Below are 18,503 nucleotides of genomic sequence, written 5' to 3'. Positions count from 1 at the left end.
AAGGTTACTGTGGGATTTGTTCTGATGCATCAGCAGCTGCTGTTAGCAAAACCTTTTCGTTTGTTCTGTTTTTTTTCTGTTCTTCCGCTTCATCATAACAAGAGCCTCTGTGCTTCTCCCACGATGTCAATTTTGGTGTCAAGGTTTCCATTTAGGAAGCTTTGGATTCACATTGCAGGACTGCATTTATACCCAAAGGGCTGTGATAACTGGGCCAGTGTGATAGAGGCTTGTCTGTGGTAATAGCAGGCTACCTCCTCGGGGTAGTCAGTTACGCATTAAACGCTGTGCTTCTAGGGAAACGAACAAACCGTATCGCAAATGGGTACAAGAGGGGCAGTAATTTGAGGGTAACGCTTGCTATTCCTGTCTCTTCTCTGTTCATGTTGTGCTTTATATACTTTTTCCCCCAGCCGTTTATATAAAGCTCATTAAGCAGCTGGATATTTTAAAGGCGGAAGTACGTCATTGTATTCTGTCCCTGTGTGGCCTCTCCAAATTTTTGTTCATTTTGTGCCCTTAACCACTATGCCACCTGCTGGTGTAGTGTAGTCAACACACCATTATGCCCACATTAAAGGGTAAGACGTGTGTCTTTTGTGCAGATCCTTGTTCCATGTCCCGACCTCTTCTTCCAGGAGTGCGTGGCCCAGGGTGTTGTGCCGGTGATTATTATGTTTTTGTTAGCTGGGCTGGCATGGACTCTCGTGGCTAGCGCGGCCCTGAAAGCCGCGTGGACAGGGGTGAAGTGTGTAAGTCTCACACTCCGCTTTCCCTTCACCTGCTGAGTTGCTGTGCTGTTTATCGGCCGGTGATGAACCGGCGTACTTAAAAGAGCCACCCAGGCCGAATCTGGGCAGATTCCACGCTCCTGTTTTTGATTTCAGTTGAATGTATGGTTTTGAAGCACGGCGCCCCAGTGATGCATTTGGCAGCATCGCTCACATGACTATACTCACTGCATTTGGCAGCATCGCTCACATGACTATACTCACTGCATTTGGCAGCATCGCTCACATGACTATACTCACTGCATTTGGCAGCATCGCTCACATGACTATACTCACTGCATTTGGCAGCATCGCTCACATGACTATACTCACTGCATTTGGCAGCATCGCTCACATGACTATACTCACTGCATTTGGCAGCATCACTCACATGACTATACTCACTGCATTTGGCAGCATCACTCACATGACTATACTCACTGCGGAACTGCAATGAGCAGCTCTGATTAACAAACCGTTGTGCCAACGTCAAAGTTTTCTCGAAGGGGCTGGGCAACGGCTGATTGTTGGGTAGAAGGTATTAGGATTGTAGATTTTTTTCCCTTAATCAGTCCCCAAGAGTAGTTGAGGAATAAATCATCTCTACAGGGCAAGAGAAACAGATTTTGTATGATGAGGTGAGGGAGTATTCTGATGGGTATACTGAGAACTGGCGGTTTTTCGCTTGCTTATTTTAGCCAGGGGTGAGTCAGTACTTTGGTTAGCATAGAGTGTCCCTGTCACAACACTGCACATCCCTGGTTTTTTGTTTGGCTCAAGGGAAATATTGCCCTCTACAGGCTCATCAGCACTACCACTGCCAGCATGCAATAATTTCATTTTTTCCTGATGATCTCCCACGCGGAGCCAGCTAAGCAAACATTAGGCCGAGGTCCGACCTATACACAACCTGCAGTTGTTTCACCCTGACAGTAGGGGGCCTCGGGAATGGAATTTTATTCAGAAATGTTTTTTGGCAGCGACTCTTGCAGTCACAACAAAAGTCACGGGTGGGAGTGTGAACTTCAAACCTGTACTCAAGTGAAGGGTCTTTGATGGCAAAGCCAGTCAGAAACTCTTTTTGAGGCATTTCTATATCCTACAATGCAGGCAGGCAGACATTCTGGGAGAACCCGACCACTTGCTACTCAGTCTTGTGCATCGAGCCAAATTGCAAAAAGCAACATTTGCTGCGATGATCATTTTTCAGTTGGAGGTTTCTGAGCTTCCTGGATGGTTGGGGGTTCCAGCACCAGCGGGTGGGTGGAGTCCCATAGGTGCCACCTTCAGATGTTCCACCAATGCTCAATGTGCTCTGTCTGTGTGTGTAATGGAACTCAGTTGGGTTTCATACTCTGATGTCATTCTCAATCTACTGTAAATGCTCTAGGATGGTTAGGTGACCATGGTGATGATTATGGTAACAGAAGTGTATTATCAGATGCTTAAAACCAGAAATCAAGAACTGAAAGCCAAAAAGGCAAAATATGTGAAAAGTGGAACTGATAGAACTGGTAGTGGCGGAGTACTGTGTGATTGTCCTGGATCGTGCCGCTACCTGGATCTGGTCTGGGGATCCGGCCTCGTGACCGGATTCTCAGGGTGTGGTGTGGGATCTGTCCCAAAAGCGGGTGGAAGCGTAACGTGGCCAGAGGGTGGAGTGGCACATATGCTGGGCACATGGACGGTAATGGTTTTCGTCACTGTCCTGTGAGGCTGGTATTGCCGCATGTTGGCGGACGGCCTGCCGTTGTTGATCCGGGCGGCTGCTGAGACCCGCTGTGCCCTCTCTGCCTCACAGAAAGCTTACTGCGGCCACTGCAGTGAGAGGATATGGGGACTCGGAAGGCAGGGCTACAAGTGTATCAACTGCAAGCTACTGGTCCATAAGCGCTGCCACAAGCTCGTCCCTCCCACCTGCCAAAGGCCTATGGTAAGTCTAAGATGGCCGCCCAGGGCCACCGTCACATGCAACAGCAGCTGGAGGCCTCACCAGATCCTCCTAGTACTGAACCTAAAGGGTTTAACTAGAGTGACTGCAAGGGAGCAGAATAACCAGCAGTCTGACATTCTCTATAACTGTCTGGCATTAGTACATTAGTGTTGGCTCTAGCTATAGGCAGAATAGGCCAAAGTCAGGCCCCCAAATTATCTGCATTGTGGAGGAAGGGAACCATCAAAGTAAAGCTGTATCTAGGGCCCCTGATTAGGTAGAGCCAGGCCTGAAGTTCATGTTGGTGGTTTCCCAATCCGGTCCTCGGGAGCCTGCAGACAGTCCAGTTTTTGCAGAAATGTGGCAGGGAGCTGGGAGGAAGCCAAAACATGGACTGTCTGGGGGTCCCCGAGGACCGGACTGGGAAACACGGCTGCAGGGGATTAGTGTGTGGTCTGACTGGTCAGAAGCTTCTCCCTGTATGTCTCACTGAAGACTTGCATGCCGAAAAGCAATAGCTGATATACCACAAACATCTACACTCTCACACACATACAAAACCTTTTGGTCTTCGATGGACTCTGAACCCTAGAACCCCCACTATTCTCTTTGGTTCCATTCACATTGGTTTTCCACATTGGTTGCTCCATCGAGTACACATCGCTGTAGGCATCTCCAAAACCACACCAACATTAAACAGTACAGCTTATGAATACAGGGAAGTTTGTAACAGTGACTGAGATCCCACATATGTTCATGGATCATAAAATGATCCATTTATGTTCTTGGAATAACTAATAAGTCTCTTTTTCCTATTTGTGTGTCTTTGGCGGCCATCACAAATTTGCGATCAGCTGTCGGTCATCAAAATAATCACCAGAGCCCCTCTGGCTCTGATACTGTGGCACATTGACTGATGATCAGGAATCATGGCCCTGTTTGTCTCAGCCTCTGTTCAATGGGTGTAAAAAGGGAGGGTAGAGAGAAGATGCTAAATTTACCCTAAGTCTCTAGGACATTGACCTAAAAGCTTTCTCTTCTTAAACATGTTAGCACTTGGCACCGTGGGTCCCCAAACACTCCTGTCCTTGGGGGTGGGTTGATGGGATAACCCTGGACAGCATCACATGATCACACACCTAACGAGATCCTTCCACTGCAGCGTATCGATCATCTGTATAGTGTAACGCTTCAGGCTGAAAACGGGATTGATTGGGTCATTTTACGCCCTGATCTGATTATCTCCACAAGCAATTTGACTGGCTTCAGAGCTAATTGTAGATGCGTTTTCCATGCACCCATCCATCCATCCATCCATCCATCCACCCATCCATCCATCTAGCCACTTTTCCTGCTCTGGGTTGGTGATGGTGCCACACCATCACAGGTAGCATATGACACAAGGCAGGGCAGGATACCAGGATGTTTTGCCCTGTAAATTCCTGATATTTCTTTTACACTCATATTAATGTTTAGGATGTGACCTTTTACCTTTGGGCACTGACACAGTGCTTCCTGCTAACACCTGTCCTGCCCCCCCCCCCCCCCCCCGCTCTCCCAGGATCCAGCCATGCCATCCCAGGAGCCCCCAGCAGACGACAGGAACGATGAGGTGGACATCCCACCTGAAGACACGGATGAAAGTAGGCTTTATTTCCTGCGTCTGTTCTCTTAAATGACAGTAGATTGGATGCTGTAGTCAGGTGACAGAGTGGCCTAATTGAGATGGGGGGAGGGAGCAGAATGCCGTACTTTCCATCCTAAAGGCTTGTGGCGCCATCTACTGACTACATTTATATTACAATTTCATGAACGGCACAAGTTTTTTTTTTTTTTTTCAGTTTTTCCCCCCACAGTCAGTATTTAAATAATTTCCTTAAGCTGCAGCTGTAAAATTCTGATTAATTAATAGATTCTCACACATGGCACTCTGTTGTATAATTGTTGTAAAGCCTCTCATTTACAGCTTTGAAGTTTAGGGTTTATCAGGGAAGTGTGTTCCTCACTCCTCGTACCCTTAGCGCTAACAAACAAGCCTTCCCAGGGTGTCAGAGAGCATATCAGTACTGACCAGGCTCCCCAATTGCGGATCTCTTCCAGTTCCCTTCCCAGCACACAATCGCACAGTGGAGAAATCTGAGGATGAATCAGAGGTGAGCAAAGTACCACGGCATCCTTCTTTTTTCTTTGTTTATTTGCCCTAAAGGGTCTTTTTCTGTTTTCAAAGTTGCAATGCATTATGGTGGTTAATTTCCCTGAGCTGTGACTTAGTGTTCACCTTCTTCATTTTACTTTAAATTTAATGGATTCTAATAAGGTAGATTACACATAATATTAAAATATTTAAATCTTGGTGTGGTGGCTGGCAGAATTCACCCAGAGGGCTACAGTAACAATGAGTTTTTGATAAATTTTATTAAATCGGTGGAGTGGAAGACCTTGTATCCTTTTTGCAAGGTAGCCATTGGCTGCTGCAGCTTTTCCTTAATGTCACCTGCTGCATGCTGGCCAGTGTGCAGAAGCTGGGCCGTGGAGTGTCCTCCGATTCTCCGTTGTCCCACCTTCCTTGAAGCAGTGGAGGTTTTTTCATGTTGTAAACGAGGATCTCGAAGCTCCTGCTTGTTAGGGGTCTTTCCTGGGCCTCGAGCGCTAACGGGTTGCCCTGTCCTTGAGAGAAACACTGAGTGAGCTGTTTCATTGCTTGCTTTAGTTTCAGGTCTACGTTGCTTTACTGGAGCAATAGTTTGGGTAGTAAATCAACTTTCCTCGTGTTTGAGGCATACGACAAGCTGAATAATATCTTCTGAACCCTCCTGGGCCACAGCTCTTGTAAACTGGAGTTTACTGGACTGTATATGACCACCCTTGACCAAGAGATTGGGATTATGGGTTTGACATAGAGCCGAGAGTTTGGAGGTGAGGACTGGAGACCACATATTGTGACCCTATTTGTGATTAGACTTGGAGGCTGATATGCTATACTGTCAGTGTGCTCTTGGGGGCGCTATAGAGGGACCAGCTCATTCACATTTGACGATGGAACTGCTGGAGGTGCGGAAGGAGAAAGCCGGGAAATACTCAGCTAAACGGGGCTTTTTTTAGTCAGAAAGTCCAGTAGCAAGGGACAAAGCCATTTAGTTTGACGAAATCAACATATTAGACACTGAGTCACTACTCATCTCACTTAATTCTCTACTTTGTTGTATGTGACGGTTTTGTCCTTGTTTTAAATGCCAATAACATCACTGAACTTGACAGCAAGATAATAGGTAATAGTGGCCTTAAATATTAATGTTAATTGTAGCTAGATCAGGAGTCAGGCTTCCAGTGACTGAAGGCATTTTCTGAACTGCCTGCTTTTGTGGTTTTTCTCTGTGATATTGGTGTCTCAACTCCTGCCCTCACCCTGCATGACCCATTATGGCTGGAAATGATCCTCTTAATAATAATGGGAGGCACCTAAGTATTCTGTCTGCTTCTCACGCAGGACATGAAGACGCTGGTGGACGGCTTGGACAGCATAAAGATCTCCCAGGGCCTGGGACTGGGTGATTTCGACCTGATCCGGGTCATTGGGCGGGGCAGCTATGCCAAGGTGCTCCTAGTTCGGCTCAAGAAGAATGACCAGATTTATGCCATGAAAGTGGTGAAGAAGGAACTGGTGCATGATGATGAGGTGAGAGAGTACAACGCAGCCCCTTTTCAGTTACTTGGCCTCAAAGGTTCAGATTATTGTTTGTGTAGGGTTGGGACGATTATATTTTTGGCCACTAGATGGAGCTGTTGAAGAAGAAATCGTACAAATTCTTGGTCTGCGTGTGGAGTGGTATTGTAGTCCACAGGAGCAGGAAGCCAAGAAAAACTTTGAGGAAATCAAAAGTACGATGGCTTCTCATTTCACTTCAACTGTTTCAGATTTTACTTTACTTTTCTTTTAATACACGTTTCTGTTAGATCGGACTGGTCTTGTCATAAAAACAGCCATTCGGCATTTTAAACCTCTGCTCCTTCTGATTTACCAAGCAGCCCCTATTCTTCGTGGAGTGTTTGCCTGACAGAATTTTCCCAGGCAGCTTCATGAGAAACTTTTCATTAATCCATTTGTTCTCTTCGCCAGACAGATGCATCCAGAAGATCCTAAAATATCACATAAATATGCCAAAGAACTGAAAAATAAACTTGAGGTATACCGATTGAGTATTACAGCTGAACTGGCCTAGTTCTAATAGCGCAGTCAGAAACATGTTTAAAACAAAAACACAAAATGATCTCAAGGTGCTGCGACTGAGAGTGGTCACATGGGAAAGGTCAGGGGTCGGGGCTCAGGATTATGGAGCCTCAGAGAACATGTCAAGAAGTTTGGCGAGGATCGTGGCACCAGGCCGGACACGGGTCACAAACAGTAGCGGGCTTGCCCATTCTCCCTCCTCCCTGCCGCCCACGCGTGCGACTATGAGAACCCAGTGCAGCCCTCTGGAGCTGAGCACGTCCTGGCGAGGCTCCGGGGGTTGCAGCGGCATAGATGGATGGCCCAGGAGGTAGTTAAAAGCGGCTCTGGACGCGATACTTGCTTACTCATGCAGCACGCTTGGCCTTTGGCATCTGGCCCCCGTTTCTGGCCGGCAGAGGCCAAGGAGGAGTCCAAATTAATAACGAGGGGAAAATAGAGGAGCTGGACAGGGTCTTTCCTACCGCTCCGTTGTTTATGGGAACGGACTCGGAAGGCAAGGCTAATGAAATCCTGGCATCTTCCCGTCACTGTGCGTCGAGGAGGAGGCACAAACCTGAGTCCTATTGTTTGAGCTTTTCCTCTCTTCCCTCGGACGTGTTTCTCGTTCTTTTTTTTTTTTTTGTTAATCCGTCATAATGATGGATTGCGTCGAAACGGCTGTAAACTGAATTAATCCTGTCTTTGCCCAAACAGAAGAGCTCTTCCTTTGTTCTGAGAGCATCTTGGCAGAATGTCTCGAGGTGCAGGAAGGAGGTCCTTCCATGGGGCCCTCTATTCCGAGGGTCTTTGTGTAGCGCGGCATTCTGGGAAGTGACACCCCAGCCCTTGGAGATCCACCTCATCTTTTTCCGCGCCCCCTCGGCCCTGAATCGTGGTGTCATCAAGTAACCGCAGTGGGGCAACGCGAAGCTTGTGAAACACAGGAGGCTCTCATCTTGTTTTTGGGAAACGACGACCTATGAAATCTGTGCCAAAATTACCATCCCTAAAGTCCTACGGAATCTGTGCAAAAGTTATGTGTATTAAAATGTCACCTCTATGAAAATATGAGTAACCAAAGGCTGAACGAATGTAAAATGGTTGATCAAATGATTCAATGAATAAGTCATACAACTGGGCACTGCACCTAATCACCTGGCTTCTCATCAAGGCTTTTCATCACTGTTTTGCCGGCTGGAACATTAGTGTTTTTTTAGATCCACTTTACAGGAATAAGGCCTGTACTGTATTTACAATGATCTTCGGTCATGGTGACTGCCCCCTGGTGGAGGGAGGCTGAAATACCATTGACCATTTAGGACAAACTTCACACTGAAATTAGTAGTGAGTGGTTCATTGCTTGCAGGTGGGCGAGGAAGAATCAATGGCTGTTTAAAAAAATAATCATAATAAGAGAAAATTCAATTGGAGGTCCAGCCATAATCAATCAGCGTAGCCAGACAAGGAATGAAGGTCAGGAATGTGAAATAAACGCGGACAGCTGTCTTCCTGCAGGATGCCTGTGCATCCTCATCGCAGTAATCTTCTTTCCTTTGGCAGGAAATTAAATCGCTCTGATTTATTGAAGTGGGCTGTGTGCTCTTGTATCTGTCTCATGTTAAAACTTACTCTGTGAAAAGTATCCATTAGGGACTTTTGGCAACAGTCCCATCGTCAATCGGGGTGACAGAGTGATTGGTTCCACCAATGAGACATAACTAGACCTCTCCACCCATGAAAACACAATGAAATACATTTTGCCTTTTTGCTTCCAGATCATGACACTTTCTATCCCTTTCTCTTTGTATCTCACCAATACCGACCATGTTTTCAGAAGATTTCTTAAGTAGAGTGTGTCCCGTGAGTGGTGGTGGTATTTTCTGCCCCCTCCCCCATACCATTATAGCGAAAACGGGCCGAGCGGCTGCAGAGTATGGTAGATTTTGGGCCCCCTGTCCCTTCCATCACTTTCCCTGTGAATATCCCTTTTTAGCGGTTTCTTGAGCACAGGTACTGTAGAGTGTACAGTTGGACAGGTAGCCTGTACGAAAAATAAGTCTAGCCTGTCCTGACATCACGGGGGTGACCTTTATCCATGCCAGTTCCCCGTTTCCCAAGCAGAACCCGGCGTGCACAGCGAGGCTTGCCGGTTATATTTTACGTTACGTAATCCATTTACACAGCTGTGTATTTGAGCAGTGCCATTGAACTGACGTACTCATCTCGGAGGGGCCGGCAGCTGTCGTTTTTAGTGTATCGTGGCCAAATGCAGTGTCTCCTCTCTGTATCCTTTTTAAAAAATTATTTTGTAAAGAAAACCGGCAGCAGATTTAATATTCCCTGTGAGTTTTGCTGTACGGGCTGCAGGTGGCGTAATGGCTAAAGCGAACCAGACAGCTTCCGTTGCACCCCTGGGCAGCGTGCTTAACCTCAATCGTTTCAGCAGATGCGTTCGGCTGTTTAAACGAGCGACGTTGCCGTATGTTTGCTTTGCGTGTCAAACAAGCGATAAGTAAGTGAGGACAGAAGACAGAGTTAATAATGCGTTCTTGGGTATTCTCTCTCTGTCTGTGCTTGTTCTGCTCTACAGGACATTGACTGGGTGCAGACAGAGAAGCACGTGTTCGAACAGGCGTCCAGCAACCCCTTTCTGGTTGGCCTTCACTCCTGTTTCCAGACCGACAGTCGGTAAGTTGCTCGTTTGTTTTTCGCCTCACGCGTGGCTTGGGACCCGAGGCACTGCACCCCTGCCTCGAAGGGTATGCTCAGGGCCACCGAATCTCGGTCACAGACACGAGTCACGAGGTCCAGCGGGGGAACCCACAGTTCAGTTCCATCTCCTCGCGCCTTGGGTTGGCGGTGGGGGTCCCTGGTTGCACGAATGGCGTCATTAGCGGGGAATTCGGTAGCAAGCGAGGGTGACGGTCTGTGGGATTAGCTTTGTTCGGGAGAACACGGGATACAATATGGAGTTAGCGCTGGGGTGGCTACGGGGTGACGCTTTTCACGCCAACAAAGGCGACCCTCCCCGGGCGAGTAACTCACACCGGGGGAGCGTTTCTGACTCCAGCCCCCACCCCCACCCACCAACTGGGGCCCGTTCAGGGCTCGGCCGGGTTCCCTAATCTGGGCCCACAAGCCGCCGCATGCAGCCACCTGGCACGGTCTCCACAGTGATGAGAACCTTCAGGCGGGTGAGTGGGGGGGGGGGGGGTGGATTAAGTTCCTCGGAGAGAAGCGAGGAGCTTGAGCGTGCTGGTTGGCAGGCTTCAGCATGCTCCTGACAAACCGCTGACCCAGCAACAATGAGGAGAAAATGTACTGTATATTACTGGGAAGTGGGGGGGGGGGGCTTGGTGGTCCGATCAGAGTCAGAGAGAAGTGGAAGAGACCTGATATCCCAAGCTGCCCACAAGAGTCCTGCTCAGTCTTGTAGGGTCTCTTCTGCATCATTGGGTGCTTCCAGGCTTCCAGACCTTGCACTCTTTTCGATTAACACACGCATTTGTTTTTATACACACCCCTGTTCCATGTTGCATATGTTCACAAGCATTCACGGTCTCAGTCGAGGCATTGAGGGGGGGAGAGTCCACGAGGGGCTGTCTCACTGGGGTGCCATTTGCCTTCCAGGTTGTTCCTGGTGATCGAATACGTCAACGGTGGCGACCTGATGTTCCACATGCAACGGCAGCGGAAGCTTCCGGAAGAACATGCCCGGTGAGAAGCCCGACAGCGCGCAAAACAGCCCCCCTCCCCTCTTCTGTTTGAAGAGGGGAGGGGGGCTAATTTCCTTCATTTGTTTATTTATTTTGTTATTACAAGGGAAATCATGGGGCACAAATTGGAGCACACGTTTGTCCGCGCATGCCGCTCTTCGATGGCTCTTCCTCATGAGCCGGCGCCTGTGAGAACACTCAGTCCCCACCGCTCTCTGCCCTCATCTCCCGCTGCAAGTATAATTGAAAAATGCCGGCTAGCGCGGAGATTTTTTCCCAAAATAGCCTCGCTGAAGATGCAGTAGCCCGCAAGCGTCCGGCTTTTCCGGGGAACACGTTTAGGTTAAGTTGACATGACCTGCTCAGCTCCCAAAGAGCCGTAGGCTGCGTTTTGGCTGACGCCAACCACACAACGCGGCACGTGAGCACCCTCTGCTATCAGCCCCATATTTTAGATGAGGATGAATCGTTGTGTCCTAAGATTTTTAGCGAAATCTGGCCCGACTATCCCGCATTTTCCAGACTGCTCCTTGGCGATGCCGTTACCACGGTAAAACCGGTTGCCACGAAAGAACCGGTTGCCCCACAGGGTTCAGGACCGTTTGCCGTTTTTAATCACGGCGTAATAAACAGGGATTAGGCCGAGGGTAATTGGTAGAGGCATGAGTGTCACTACAACGCGGTCTGCATTCAGGGAGTGGTGATCTCGTATGTGAAGCAGCGTGTTAATCACAGATAATGATCTCACATATTCATGAGCTGCTCGCCAAGGTCCCAGAAGCCCTTTCAGGGAGTAACGGCTGCGGTGACACGGAGCAGACCTCACACAGCCCGTGCCAGCAGAGCTTGCCGAATGGGTAACACTTTTAAACATGTTCAGAGGCAATTCAAAATGTCATTTGTGGAGTACAATAGTGAATGTTCGGCTTATGCAAATGAGGGACAGAACTAGTATTTCATGAGAAATGAATTCAAATCACAAGTCTGAATCCCCTTTGAATCCCCCCTGAATCCACATTCTAGACTTTGCACTCTGGAAAATGAAGGGTTTCAAGCAGAGAAAATTAATCCACGTCATGCATTAAGTTAAATATCATATTAATTGATTGAAAGAATATGTGTTTACATGGTATACTCAATTTTCTCCATAGATTTTATGCAGCTGAGATATGTATTGCTCTGAACTTTCTCCACGAGAGAGGTATAATCTACAGAGACCTTAAGCTGGACAACGTTCTCTTGGACCATGAGGGGCATATCAAACTGACAGACTACGGCATGTGCAAGGTGAAATCCTCCCTGTTCCCTCATCTTTCTTTTGCATCTTGTACTAATTCTGTGGTATTATATGATTGTAGATTTAGAAATAGGAATTGATCCTTCTGCATGTCTCCTGAAGGTATAAACACTCTGTGTGTGTCTGTCCTTTTTCTAGGAAGGAATCAGACCCGGAGACACCACCAGTACTTTCTGTGGAACACCTAACTACATTGCCCCGGAGATCCTGCGTGGGGAAGACTATGGTAGGTGTGTAGGGATGCCAGGAAGCATGGGGAGGGATTAGGGAAGGGGGGGAGTGCATAGGAGCTTAGCAGGAACAGGAAGTGAACAGTAAGGGGGCAGGAAGTTAACGGGGCAGCAATGGGTGGAACAATGAAGGAACTCGGGGACAAATAGGGAGGTGATGGTAAGGAGCAGTCGAGTAAATGGGAAGAAACACAGTGCTGTGACTGAAGCTGCTTCTACCGGCCCCACAGGGTTCAGCGTGGACTGGTGGGCACTGGGTGTCCTCATGTTTGAGATGATGGCTGGGCGGTCCCCGTTTGACATCATCACAGACAATCCAGACATGAACACAGAGGAGTACCTTTTCCAAGGTGAGTCCCGCTGCGAGCAGGCGACCAGGCCTGTGTACTCCCACTCTCTTGTGTGTGTGTTCCCAGTCGATTGGTGGGTAGGACCGGGGCAAGCAAGAGGCTCGCCGACGATGTATATTCATAATCGGCCTTCGTTGGAGCTCTTCGGCTGTGGCAACGCAAGGACAGATCTCTCAATATTAAGTGCGGAGAGTGTCTTATCAGCGATGGGTAGTTTCCCCACAGATCAGACACTAGCGCCCCCCCCCCCCCCACAAGAGGCTGTGGGTAGCCACTTCTCCACCAAATCTGATTCAGAGTTCAGAGCAGCCGAGCCGATGAGCCATCAGACTTGCGGCTGTAACCGCAAGAGACAAATCCGGTTAAGTTCGCATGGAGAGGGAGCGTAACAGACAGGCCTGCATTTAGGAAGCAGGTGATCAAACAAAAAACAACAGCTTTTACCCGGGAGCGCGGTAATTTTAACAGCCTTTTATCCTGAAACTCTGCCATTTGGTTATAAAGAAATGGAAATGTGGAGCTGGGCGCATTCTCTTATTTCTGATTACCCGAAATAGGCATCTACTCACCGCACGCATTCCTTCAATGTCAAATGATCAGTGGAAAAATGATCAGTTTGGCTGTGAAATAATCTTGTGTTTTTCTTAAGGGTGGGTTTAAGGACTACAGATATAGTATCATAAATTAGTACTAGTAAATAATTACAATAAACACATAGAACACACACACAAGCTACGGAGGGATTGCTGTTGTTGACGTGGAACCTTATTTTGTTGGTCTCTTGGTGGCTTGACTCTCTTTTCTCTCTCTCTCTTTTCTCTCCATCTCTGTCTCCCCCTGACGCCCCCCCACCCCTTCCCCACACTCAGTTATTCTTGAAAAGCCCATTCGCATTCCAAGGTCTCTGTCGGTGAAGGCAGCTAGTGTTCTGAAGGGCTTCTTGAACAAGGTAAGAGTGTTGACCGCGGCTCGCCCTTCTCTACAGGCCTCATCAGAGTCGCCTAATCTCCCTGCTTTGAAATGGACTAAGGAACCGGATTGTTCCTCCGTGCAATTTATAGTACAGCAACAACTGCTCAGCCCTGGTTTCCCCTGCCCTCCACCCCCACACTGCTGCCCTTTTTCGTTTGGCTCAAAGCAGAAACAGAATCCTTGCTGTGACGCTTTGAGGCGAAAGTAAACTGAAAGTAAGAACATGCGTCACTCTTGATGGTCGTTAAATGTTCGGTTCTTGGCAGCTTTGAAGTTATCGGGAGGTTGTAGGCTTGGTGTTTCACCACTAGAAGGTGACGCATTAATTCAGCCATCTATCCATCTTCAATCACTGCCTGTCTAGTACACTAGTAACCTGGTAGCTATTGCCAGGAAGCAGACAAACATTAACAAAGAACCAGTTTCATGATGAAGGATGGAGCGGAATTAAAGCAAACTAAGAAACACTTTCGCATTTTCCTCTGTGATGACGATGACATTATACACCTTATACTGAGGATAAAATTAACAAAATAAAATTAAACCGAGTGATAAAAGCACCAGTAGTCAAGCTATATTGAATTTCCATGAATCTAATCAGCCAGTCTGAGGTTAATCAAACAAATTGCATTCCCTATCTGAAATCTGGCTAGACGCGGAGATATAGGAGGTTTACGAAAGATGCAAAGCGCAGCATCACAGTGTGTCATAACAAACAAACCTTTGTGTCACAGGCATGTGAAACCAGTCTTAGTCTTATCCAGCTGGAGCATGATAAGACCTAGTGATCCGTGCAAGGCATTTATGGTAAACAAATTACCAGCTAATGATTTACATTAAGAGGCTCTGAAAACAGTCGATGTCTGCTGTCAGTGACTAAGTGGGGTTTCTGCATCTCAACGCTAGAGTATTTTCAACCATGCTGCCACATTACACAGGAGTATGTGCAGTGATACTGCATCACTGCAGTGGAATATGTGCAGTGATGCTGCCACATTGCACAGGAGTATGTGCAGTGACGTGTTTTTTTTTTCTGAACGACACATGACCCAGGACATGGATAGTGTGACGAAACAAACGTGAACATGCAGTGTCAGCGTACAGCTGTGTGCAGTGTTGCTGCCTGAGCTAGGGCCCTCCTGCACCATGCTTGAGCTTTCTCGTCATGGTTGAATGGGTCTTGAAGAACAATAACAGTCACATTAAAATGCCAATTTCCCTTGTTGAAGGAAAGAGAATATTGTATAGCATAATCCATCACAAGATCCGTTTTACTACAGACAAGGCCACTAATTAACGCTAAAAAGCACTTGAACGAACTGTAAGGCTGCCCATTTAGAGCAGCTGACATATAATTTCGGGATATGAATCGATGGGTGTGTTGGCTGTTGCCCTTTCCACGGCACCCCCTACTGCCTGCAGCCAGGTATATTTGGCCCCCTCCCAAAACAAGTAGGTCGGCCCCCAGGAGGCGTGCTGATCCCAGACCTGCTATAGGAACTCTCACATCTGCCGTAACTGAGTAATGAAATCTGCGATGACCTTAATTAATTTCATGGTAATTTCACAGTAATTTCCACTAACAGGAAGCAAAGACGGGATAACACGTGGCCTACATTAACACCGGCACCCCCTGAAACGTTATCTATTTCATGAATGAGGAGGTTTTCATTCACTGCTCACTGCTGCAGTGTTAGGGAGAGCACTGCAATAGCAGGCTCTTTGGCCTCTTCCCTCTGGGTGACCGGCTCTGCTGTCCTGGCAGGACCCCAAGGAGCGGCTGGGCTGCCAGGTCCAGACGGGCTTCATGGACATCAAGTCGCACACGTTTTTCCGCAGCATAGACTGGGACCAGGTAAGCCTCCAGCGGCCGTCAGGTACTTGACCTTTGACTTTGGGTGTTGGACTTCATTTATGATCAATGGTCGAGGCGCCTGACTAGATTCAGAGTTTATTGTCATGTGCCGTAGTCCGTTCCACTATGCAATGATAATCTTACTCTGCCTGTCCTTCCAGCCACCGATAAACACAAATCAAACACAAAACACAGACCACATTGGTGCTTACAGCAAGACAATAATTGCAGTGACGATGATGACAATATAGACCTGGACGCAGTGTGATGTAACTTACAGTGCAATATAAACATAATGCAAATAAAACACCTCGACTGAACAAACATCATGTGCAAAGAGCTGAGTGGGAAAGCAGGACTCTTAGCATTAGCTATTGTAAAATGTGTCACATGTAACTGAATAATAACAATAATAAGAGTGGAAATCATAAGCTTGGATTCAGTGTGATTTTTGACACCAGGCTTTTGTTGTACATGCAAGGCGTACCATGGAGAGTCTGCTTTCCTGGGAGAGTGATATGGGTATTACCCTTGGAGGTGCAGGTACATCACTAATGGGTGTCCTTTCACGTTTCGGGCCAGGGGACTGCATTTGCCCGTCGGTGGCTACAGCGTTTCAAAGGAATCCGTGGCTCTAATGGCGACGCTTCCCCACACCCAGCACTTCACTTCACATGTGTTCCTCCCCTTTTTTTTTTTTGCAAAAGCTTATTAAAAATAAAAATCCGCAGGCAGATGTTTGCATGTGGCTGCCGGTGCCACTGGTTAGACTGGGATTGATCGCGCACGAAGAGCAAAGGTCACGGCTTCGCGCAGTGTGTCAGCAGAAGGATCTTAACCCAAGTATGGTAGCTATTAGCACTGCGATGCATGTGTAAAATATGTCTTATAATGAGTTTTTATTCTTCTAGCATGGTGACGAGTCTTACTGAGCATCCCCTCTGAAAAAAGGTGACTAATGTAGGCAGTGTGCGGCTCAGCAGATTAGGACGCCGCCATGGGAAAGTCACCAGTTAAAATCTTGAAGTCAGCAGAGTGACTTGACCACTCGGACCTTGAGCAACCTCCTATTGCTTCAGGGACTGTCTGGGCCTGCTTTCTCGAAATATGTATGTCGCTTTGGATAAAAGCGGCCGCTAAGTAAATAAAATGTAAGATGATACCTTGTAAGACCTGAATAGCTGTGTGTGAATTGCACGTAAAACATGGATGACGCAGAGAGACGAGGACTACAACGGAAGGGCACGGCCTGAAAACGGACGGCTATTCGGCCTGTGTGTTCATTCAGGGACGCCAGCGTTAGCCGTGACGCCCCCTCTGGATTTCTCGGAAGGCCGTGGGCGGCAGGACAGGGGGTCCTGCCCAGCGCCGTCGTATGAGCGAGTGTGCGCATTCTTTCTGGGAACCATTCAGGGAGCCACACTGAAGGCCTCTGACAAGTTCTTTGGTTTCTATTATAACTGTAATCAAGCATTTCTGCTCATTCCCGGCTGCACCTCACTGTGTCTAATGGGGGCTCTGCTGTATTTGCCCTGCATCTCTGTTGCCATGGAGACCTGCAATCGCCAATGAACATGCCGTGAAATTTTTTTTCATACGTATTAGCGGCACACCTATTTTTCAGAGCCACCAGTGACCTCACAAGTCAGTGGATCGCCGGATCTCATTACTGGGTAGTCCTCGTTTGCATTAGCGCAGTTAGCGCAGTTAGCGATTCCAGCTAGTATCCCCGTCGGGTGGTTTTCACTTCAAGTGGTTCACCTGTAGCTAATATTAATTCGGCTGCTGTACATTTAGCATAAATCAAGGCTTAGAAGATTTATCTTATATAAAACACTGAGCAATATCTGAAATGTTTAAGCTAGGATTTTTCTATTTTTTTGTGTGATATTGCACTGTACAAAATGGGTAAAAGTATGCCACAAGATTGTGTAAGTTAAGGCAAAATGCAACAAAACAGACTCTCTGTATCAAAATTAAAAATGAATCAAGCTACCCAGGTCATATTCTGGACTGATTTGTAGAGCAAAGCATAATGTAATGTGATCTGAGCCAGGCTGATAGCCTTTCCAGCATCCTACCTTATCATCATGCCTCACTTTTCCAGCTCAAAATAGACTAAAGAAGGAACCTCTCAATGCCATGAAGAATTTCAGCCTTTTTTTTGACCTAGCATGTAATCACTGTTGAAGTGATTGATGCCTCTTTCTATATCTAACATTTCCGGTCACTACCTGTAAATAGAAGGGAGAAGGGGATTAATTTCACACGGTGTTTGACGCCAGGCAGAATCATCATGAGGTGGCGGGAGGCAACAAGAAGATCCCACGTTATGAGGTTGCTGGTTGTTCTTGGCGGCGTAGTGGTGGACCTATCGGCCAGGTGGGGCGGACAGCACCATCATGGCCAGAAGCATCAAACCCAGCCGTAGCTCAGACGCCTGAAACGATGCCCGGCTGCCACCTTTTACATACGTCTCTCTCCTGCTTGTTCGCTTTATTTAAAAAAAAAAAAAACTTCTCTGCTTCTCTTCTCGGGCTGTGCGTTCCAAAGCCTGCCGCACGCCCAGTGTGGGACGGAGCTGCCCGCTGATCAGGAAGCTTCCTAACGGCCCCTTGAAAAACGGATTCGGTAATTAGAGTGGGGGGGGGGGGGGAGGCGGGTATTCGGTTCCTCTTTCTTTTTATGGCCCTGAATTATTTATTTAAATGAGTAACGGGGTAATAATCGCGTTCTCCGGGAGCGGGCAGGCGGCTGTGGCAGCGCCGGCGCGTTTGCGCGTGATGATTTATGAGGCCCGTCAGTCACGACGGAGTCGACGCCTTCTGGGCGTGAACGTTCCTCGTTTGTAGCCTTAATGAAATGTTCACCGGCAGTCGGAGCCCGCAGCTGACTGGGTTTTACTCCGTCTGCCTGTAACGAGCTATTAATGAATTAAACATTTGGAGGAGTACGGGGGCTCCTGACAGGATGAGGAGGTTAATGCCTCGGATGCCGCGATAGAGGATGAGGGGCTATATGCGTGAGGAGATGGCCAATCCACGGGGCATGGCTGATGTATTTATAAAACATGCCTTTCTGTAGTTGGGTGTATTGATACGACAGACTGGCTGCGGGGGGGTCCTGATTCGGTGTGCAGGAGGAGCACTGATGACATCAGCAGGAGAACG

General features: G+C 47.8%; 1 protein-coding gene across 1 annotated transcript in view; it reads left to right on the top strand.

Annotated features, from left to right (window-relative positions):
* Positions 1 to 18,503, top strand: part of LOC111859097 (protein kinase C zeta type-like) — a 46,533-nt gene that overhangs the window by 16,217 nt on the left and 11,813 nt on the right. Inside the window, exons 3-13 of the mRNA XM_072708562.1 lie at positions 2,572 to 2,703; positions 4,265 to 4,346; positions 4,804 to 4,856; positions 6,191 to 6,379; positions 9,504 to 9,601; positions 10,544 to 10,630; positions 11,781 to 11,916; positions 12,065 to 12,152; positions 12,387 to 12,506; positions 13,376 to 13,455; positions 15,244 to 15,333. Coding sequence (XP_072564663.1) covers positions 2,572 to 2,703; positions 4,265 to 4,346; positions 4,804 to 4,856; positions 6,191 to 6,379; positions 9,504 to 9,601; positions 10,544 to 10,630; positions 11,781 to 11,916; positions 12,065 to 12,152; positions 12,387 to 12,506; positions 13,376 to 13,455; positions 15,244 to 15,333 — 1,155 coding nt within the window. The remainder of the gene's footprint in view (positions 1 to 2,571; positions 2,704 to 4,264; positions 4,347 to 4,803; positions 4,857 to 6,190; positions 6,380 to 9,503; positions 9,602 to 10,543; positions 10,631 to 11,780; positions 11,917 to 12,064; positions 12,153 to 12,386; positions 12,507 to 13,375; positions 13,456 to 15,243; positions 15,334 to 18,503) is intronic.

The sequence above is a fragment of the Paramormyrops kingsleyae genome, unplaced genomic scaffold (genome assembly GCF_048594095.1).
Source record: "Paramormyrops kingsleyae isolate MSU_618 unplaced genomic scaffold, PKINGS_0.4 ups134, whole genome shotgun sequence".
Lineage (NCBI taxonomy): Eukaryota > Metazoa > Chordata > Actinopteri > Osteoglossiformes > Mormyridae > Paramormyrops > Paramormyrops kingsleyae.
The sequence above is the reverse complement of the archived record's forward strand: the minus strand, read 5'-3'. Positions and strand labels throughout refer to the sequence as shown.